General features: G+C 35.1%; 1 protein-coding gene across 1 annotated transcript; it reads left to right on the top strand.

Annotated features, from left to right (window-relative positions):
- Window positions 1–2,065: 2,065 nt before the first annotated feature.
- Window positions 2,066–4,474, top strand: LOC115986406 (L-type lectin-domain containing receptor kinase IV.1-like). The gene has a single exon (XM_031109399.1). It carries the CDS (start codon window positions 2,152–2,154, stop codon window positions 4,177–4,179), a length of 2,028 nt encoding a protein of 675 aa, XP_030965259.1. The 5' UTR covers window positions 2,066–2,151; the 3' UTR covers window positions 4,180–4,474.
- The last annotated feature ends 3,426 nt before the right edge of the window (window positions 4,475–7,900 follow it).

The following is a 7,900-nucleotide window of genomic DNA, read 5'->3' as shown; positions in this document are numbered from 1 at the left end:
TAAGCTAGCTTATAAGTGTATTTCAAATTGGCACTTAATCTATATTTTATATACATATAATTTTTAATAGTCTATCTATTGTTTATTTTAGTGTTACCTTCAAATTTTGGACACAATCAAAGCACAATTGGTTGAATTTTTTTGCATCAAAACCTTAATATCCAAAACCTTCACTTTCTTTTACATATCGTTTGGAGGAACATTCAGTAGAAGAACAAGACCGCAGCCTGGAAAATCTAAATCAAAGATGATCTGTAAATTTTTGACCAAATTGCTAGTCTTGAAAACCTTCACTTTCTTTTACTTATCATTTGGAGGAACATTCAGTAGAAGGACAAGACCACAGCCTGGAAAATCCAAATCAAAGATGATCAGTAAATTTTTTACCAAATTGCTAATCTTGAAAAGTTATTCTTACAAAAGATTCACTTTAAAAGCAACTTAATTTATTTTCTAGTGCCACTACCTAAATAAATCTCTTGTGAAGTATATATTTAGGGTGGTTCTAATAGATCAAATTGGTATAGGAATTTGATCAGAAATTCAGAATTATTGAAGGAAAAAAGAAAATGTTGCTCATAGGTTGTTGCGGCTGTAGAAATCTAGCGTATTCATTAAGAAATTTAAATTATAAAAAATCTTATAAAAAGAGAATTTGAATATATCGACATCACTAAAACACACACACACATATGGACAAATATATGAAGTTTTACAATCCTCTACTAACAAAACGAAAAAGAGAAAATGGACTGATAAAAGATACAGCGAGAACTAAAACTCTAAGATAAGAGTAATAAAGTGAGAGAGAGTTTGAAACAACGATAGAGAAGAGAAAAATGAGGGGAGAGAGAGAGAGGCAAAGAGCAACAGATAATGCTTGTAGTGATTGTGAGTTGAGGTGTTGAGGAGAACAGAGCTACCAACACCATTGAGAAGCACAACAAATTGTCACAATATTTTCACAATAACTGAGATGTTAGACCATTATAGGTCAAAATAAAATTAATAAAATATTAGACTGGGACCACAATAATTTAATACAAGGGTGTTGTGAAAATATTGTGAAATTTTATTGTTATGCTTTTAATTTTTTTTGTTCAAGGGATTAAGGATTAAGGATTATGTTTGGGGTTATGATTATTTTTGGGATTCGGTCAATTTTTTTTAGGTAGACAAAACATTTTAGTTTTAAAATAATTATACATAATTTTTATTTTGCAAGTACAGTTTTAGGATCCTATCGCATGAAAAAAGAAACCTTCCCAAGATACACCTCCCAAAATCCTGTATACACAAGTATCTTTTGCGTTGAAAATTTTAATTTCTAGAAATTTTCTTTTGTTCATTTCAAGCAATGCTAAGGTCCTAGTATACAATATTCTAAATTGGTGTGCTAAGGAAAGATAGAGACAGTATACTTTGCGTTTATGAAGTCAAAAAGGGATTCAAACAACCATTTTTCGTGTTCTTACTTACCATGTGTGGATTAAGAGAAATATAGGTAGCATAAGACTAAATTCAGGGTAAATGAAACCATACACAAGCTCATCCTATCTGATGTAACAGAAAATTTGGCTTCTTGTAAGAAAGTAAAGGCTACTGATGTAATTAGAATATTCCTTCTAGTATTTTATTTTTATTTTTATTTTTATGTTCGTTCATTTTGTTTATGACAAATTGTACTTTCTACATTTTTGGTTTTGTCTAATATAAGAGGTTTGCAGCTTGTGATATTCAGTTAATAACTTATAACTGTTTTTGTAGCTTGCTAGCAGTGTGTAATCTTGTTTTTGAATGAAATTGTATTCAGAAAAATATATTTTTTTTTAAAAAAAAAAAAGGAAAAAATCATGCCTCTTTTGTACTTAAAATGATGAGAATGACTCCGGAGCCATCAAAATTGCAAAATTACAAAATCATTTTCCTTATCATATAGTTAGCGGCTGAGAAAGATTATTATGACTGCCGCAGCCCTCCCTCACGTCAGGGTGGACCCGCGCCATTCTAAACAATTTGAACAAAAAAAAAAAAAAAAAAAAAAAAAAAAAAAAAAAAAAAAAAAAAAGCCATTTTCTGGGAGTTTGTGACGTTTTAAACAAGCAAAAGCTCTGTATTCTCGGAGATGAACCTTTTCCCCACTTTTTCTTAATGGCGACTGTGGTTATATCACTTCCCTTTCTGGTAACTCTCTACTTCATCTTTAAGCTTCCATTCATGTCTGCTCAAAATGACCAGTTCATCTATAATGGCTTCAATCAAACAAATCTGCGTCTAGATGGAATTGCAAAAATCCACTCCAATGGTCTATTGCAACTCACCAACACTTCAAACCAACAAGTTGGTTATGCTTTCTACCCACTTCCTTTAGAATTCAACAATTCTTCTTCTTCTTCTGTTTTAACTCGGTCTCTTTCATTTTCCACGAACTTTGTATTTGCAATAGTTCCCCAAATGCCAACATTGGGTGGGCATGGCCTTGCCTTCGTCATCAGTCCCTCGCTGGAATTCACCTATGGTGTAGCCAGCCAGTATCTAGGAATCTTCAATGCCTCAAATAATGGCAGTCCAACAAACAACATATCAGCCATTGAGGTTGATACTGTTAAAAGTCCTGATGTACAAGATATAGACAGTAACCATGTGGGAATTGATGTGAATGGTCTGGTATCAAATGAATCAGCTCCTGCAACCTACTTTTCTGGTCAAGAAGGGAAGAACAGAAGCATGGAGCTGATGAGTGGCAACCCAATGCATCTTTGGATAGACTACAACGAAGCAGAAAAGTTACTGAATGTAACACTAGCCCCGACCAGCATCCCAAAACCAAACCGGCCTCTCTTGTCAAAACACATTGATCTGTCCCAATATCTTTTGGAATCTATGTATGTTGGTTTCTCTGCAGCCACTGGTGTAGTTGCAAGTGACCACTATATTCTTGGATGGAGTTTTAATAAAAGTGGACAAGCACAAAGCCTTGATGTTTCGAAGCTTCCTCAACCTCCCCAACAGAGGAAAAGTGAAGAGAATCCAGTAAGAATAATCTTAATTTCTCTCATAGCAGTTGTGGTTGTGCTGGTAGTATTGGTCACTGGAGCAACTTTTATTTGGAGGAGGAAGAAATATGAAGAAATACGTGAAGATTGGGAAAGCGAGTATGGTCCTCACAGGTTCATCTACAAGAATCTCTACAAAGCAACCAAGGGTTTCTCAGACAAAGAGCTTCTTGGAGCAGGAGGTTTTGGAAAGGTTTATAAAGGAACACTTTCTTCTTCCAATAGACAAATTGCAGTCAAGAAAGTCTCCCATGATTCAAAACAGGGGATGAAGGAATTTGTGGCTGAAATCATTAGCTTGGGCAGGCTGAGGCACAGGAACTTGGTGCAGCTCCTAGGATACTGCCGGCGAAAGGGTGAACTCCTCTTGGTCTATGATTATATGCCCAACGGAAGCCTTGACAGGTTCTTATATGGAAGTGAAAAATCAAACCTTGATTGGCTTCAACGTTTTCAAATCCTCAAAGGAGTAGCATCTGGCCTACTCTACCTCCATGAAGAGTGGGAACAGGTTGTTCTACATAGAGATGTAAAAGCAAGCAATGTTTTATTAGATGCTGAATTAAATGGAAGGCTAGGAGATTTTGGCCTTGCAAGATTATGCGACCATGGTGACAATCCCGAAAGCACCAATGTAGCTGGAACTGTGGGTTATTTGGCTCCCGAGCTTACCAGAACAGGAAGGGTAACTACTTTCACTGACGTGTTTGCTTTTGGGGCATTCATGTTGGAGGTAGCTTGTGGAAGAAAGCCTATAGAGCCACAAAGACTACCTGAAGAGGTAATTTTAGTTGATTGGGTCTTCGGGTGCTGGAGAAAAGGAGCCATCCTTGACGCTAGTGATGCAAGATTGGAAGGTAATTATGTAGTGGAGGAAATGGAATTGGTTTTGAAACTAGGCTTGCTTTGCTCACACTCAACGCCAGCAGTTCGGCCTAGCATGAGGCAAGTGATGCAGTTTTTGGACGGCAATGCTGATCTGCAGGAATTACCACATGAGAGTGCTTGTGTTGGTAACTTTACTAGCGTTGAAGCATCTGAGATCTTATTGTCAATTCCTTCATCGTTTGGCATGGGTTTGACGCCCTGTTCTAGTAGTAATTCTATCCTCAATAGCCGTTGATAAATTAGCTGAATATCATGCTAGGGGTACACTTGTTCATGGGTCATTGCTTGGGACCAAATCAACCGTTGGCGCACAGAAAGCTTAGATATTGCCTTAAAGGTGGAGAGAAGAAAAAGGAATTTGAGAAGAATATGGTGTATTCAGTTTCTTTCACTTACTACAGAATGTAATAGCTAGCAATATACTGAAGCTCTAAATAGTACTAAAATAATCATTAATTCAGTTGCAAGCTTTGCAGATGAATATTTATGTAGTGATTTGCATAAACGGTGGCTGATTTTAGAACACTGAAACCCCACAGCCAGCAATCACTCTGTTTGAAAATTAAATAGCTAGTTGTATGGTTTATGAATATAAAAGTTTAGCTATCTACCAATTTTGACCAATTGATCAAATTAGATTAAATTAATTAATTAGCCAATTACACAACTCACACACCCAAAAGAATGATATTTCTACGCAAAGAAAAACCCACAAGAAGCGAAAACTCTCGGAGAAACTAGCCCAGCAAACCGATTGCAATACAAAATACTTACAAAACCTTCCTAGTTCTATGTAGTTTCTCTTGAATCCAAGATCCCTGCACCGGCTGCACCGGCTCTTCCTCTTTAATAGCTTCTGATTTGCAAGTTGAGATATCAATCGCAAATCCAATCTCTTGGATACTTCAAAGCCACTAGAAGGTTTGTGATAAGTTCTATAATTTTCAGCACCAATCCAAGACACATAGGGGAATCAAGAGTGTTTGGCTTGAGTCTCCTCTCAATGGGTATGAAAATTTGGAGAAGCTGAAGGCATGGAGGCTACAAGGGATTCAATCTAATGGAAACTAGCTTATGAGCCCGCATGATGTGCGGATACACTATGATGTGATTAGACATCACTAAGAGCTTTGTAAATTATTAAGAATCTCCCAGTGTTTCTAATGGTGATGTATAGGATTTAAAACCCTCTCCCCCTCCCCCTCCCCCAACTATCCAACTATTGAATTATCAAGAAAGAGTAAAGATATGTGTAGATAGCAAAGTTTAATGCTCAATACTATCAAAAAAGAAAAAAAAAATACCATAGAATTATTATGAAACCATCCCATTAGATAATTGTTGATACCCATTTTCGCGACACATTTTGTACTAGCCCAATTCAACCAAGCTCGACTTCCTTGTGGGCTCAATTCATGAATTATATTTTATTAAGCATGGCCCAAGCCCATGCGATTTATGAGGGAAATTGAGGAAGTGTCGTTTGGAGGGTATGGGTTGGTTTCTTTCGGACATTTTGCATGAGCCCAACACATGCGTGCTACCAAGTGGGCAAGGGATACTGGTAGCATCTCAGGCTTATGGATGGCCAACTTCAGCTGCTAGCTCTCATCCAGGTGAGCCTCCCAATGGCCTAAAACAACTAAAAAGGGAGAGCCAATGAAGGTTTAGTCAAGCATTTCCCAAATCATGTTAAAAGCATGCCAAACTCTTCCCTAAACAAAAGCAACACTAGCTAAGACACCAAATTAGTGTCATGGGCAATAAAAGCCTCTTCTACTTTCAAAAACTTAGTCATTAGCAACACCCTAAACTCTATATAAAACTATCTCCTTTGCTCAAAAATGAACCAACTACGTTTTCCCCCATAGAACTGAAACTTGAGACTAAAAGCCCATTTAGCCAACTAATATCCTCATAATTCTAAAATTTAAGAGTGGAAATATGGGTATAGGGGAACCTTCTCTCTCTTCCTCACAACCTCTCTCAATTTCCTCTTCTCGCTGACTGTGGGTCTAAGTTTCGAATCTTTGTACTTTTTCTACATTTTATTGAATTTTAATTATGGAATTTTATTTCTTTCTTGTTAAAGCACCATTAGCCTTTATTTATTAAATATTGAAATTTTGGACTTAATTCTCTATAAATAAACACTTCTAAAGAACCCAAGCAGAGGTGGGCTAATCTTGCAATTTTGGCCCTTGTCGCAAAAAGTCGCTGACAATAGTAATACATCATTAGATATCGAAAAGATAATGTCAGACACAAAAAACACATTATGAGGAAGTATAGACCTAAACTAATTAGTGAAAAAAGAACAATAAAATACCTATTTGAAGATGCAAGCATGCTCAAGTGTAGTAAGATAGTTAACTTATCATTTAATTAGAATAACATACCTCATTTCTTCTTTCTTCAAATCTTTATAAAAAAGAAATTGAAGCTTATAAGGCTATGGAAATATTGCGAAAGCTAATTTCGTACGATTATAATTAACTAGTAAGTTACCCGTGTGATGTACAGATAATGTTATAATGTTTTATGTAAGATGGTTTTGGAGAATGTTGTATATGTATTGTAGTATAATTGTTATAGAACTTTATTAGTAATTATTCAAAAAAAAAAAAAAAAAAAAAACAATTATATATTGCACACACATATTCATTATAATTATTCAATTGAAGTAATGAAAAATTAAAAAAAAATTTAAAAAAAAAAAACTTTGGAGAAATATTGTAGAATAAAAGTTAATATAGAATGTCTTTATCTTTCTCCTTAATTATAAAAATAAAAAATAAACATCCCAATCACCCACAATCAATCACATCATTTACAAAATCCACAAATCCAGTCCGACCTTAACATCAAAATCATAATTTCCATTGTTGCTCAATATAAAATGCAAGCTCCCTTCCTTGGTTGTAGCCAACTCTTATGGGTTAGGACTAGATGAAACAACAATGTTAGAGCTAGGTAGATGTCATTAAAAGATTGAAGGTACATGACATCGTTTTTGGTCTGTGTATATTTGATATGGGATAACATGATGGGCTATGGGTAGGTATTTATAACGGGGTAGAAGTTCAAGAGGTGAAGGCATGAAGATGGATCCAAAAAACAAGTGAAGAAAAGCTATTTTATTCAAACTCGACAAATAGCTACTATCGAGACTAAATGGAAAGCTAACACAAGCTCAATCTATCAAAAATTAGGATTTTAGAATTTCCAGATTTGAAATTCGGCCCAAGCTGTATTATTTGTTTAGGGTTTCTTTTCTTACAACCTTAAACATATATAAGGCTTATTTTTAAGAGCCCTCACACACGAATACAGAGACCAAGAGTTTTTTTTTTTTTTTTTTTATGAGAAGTTACTGCATTTGTATGCCATAGGATTTTGTAACTAAGTGCTTATTGATCTTCATCATTTATGAAGTGAAGAACTTTGCAGTTAACAACAATTATTCAAATTGCTAGAGTTAGTCACGTACTGGGATCCGTACAAAAGAGTTATTCACAGATTTGAGATTTGTGTATCAAAGGAAAAAAGGCTACCACATGATCAAGTCCAATTGGGTATTAAAGTGAAGGTTTAATTGTAAGATGATATTTTGAGATAGGCTAGGGTAGTGGTAAGATTTCTCATACTTGTAACTGCTTGATTATTGATTAGTAGATTCTTGGAAGTGGTGACCTTAATTTCACTCGGTGAGATTTTTGTCTTATGAAAGGTTTTTCCTATTTTTCAACAAATCACAGTATCAATTTAATTTCCATTGCATTTAGTTTATTTGGTGATTTGTTGGTGCCTCCATGATTTGTATGTTGGTGCCTCCATGACCCAATAGTGTATATATGCAAGGGATGAAAAGTCTTGAAACATTGAATCAAATGATACAAAGAATATATATTTTTTAATTAGAAAGGTATTGAAACATTGAACCAAATGAAACAAAA

The sequence above is a fragment of the Quercus lobata genome, chromosome 1 (assembly GCF_001633185.2).
Source record: "Quercus lobata isolate SW786 chromosome 1, ValleyOak3.0 Primary Assembly, whole genome shotgun sequence".
Lineage (NCBI taxonomy): Eukaryota > Viridiplantae > Streptophyta > Magnoliopsida > Fagales > Fagaceae > Quercus > Quercus lobata.
This window is presented reverse-complemented; position numbering and strand designations above follow the sequence as displayed.

What these genes read in the sequence shown, in the direction of transcription:
- LOC115986406 (XM_031109399.1), top strand. Translation starts at nt 2,152, where the DNA reads ATGGCGACTGTGGTTATATCACTTCCCTTTCTGGTAACTCTCTACTTC.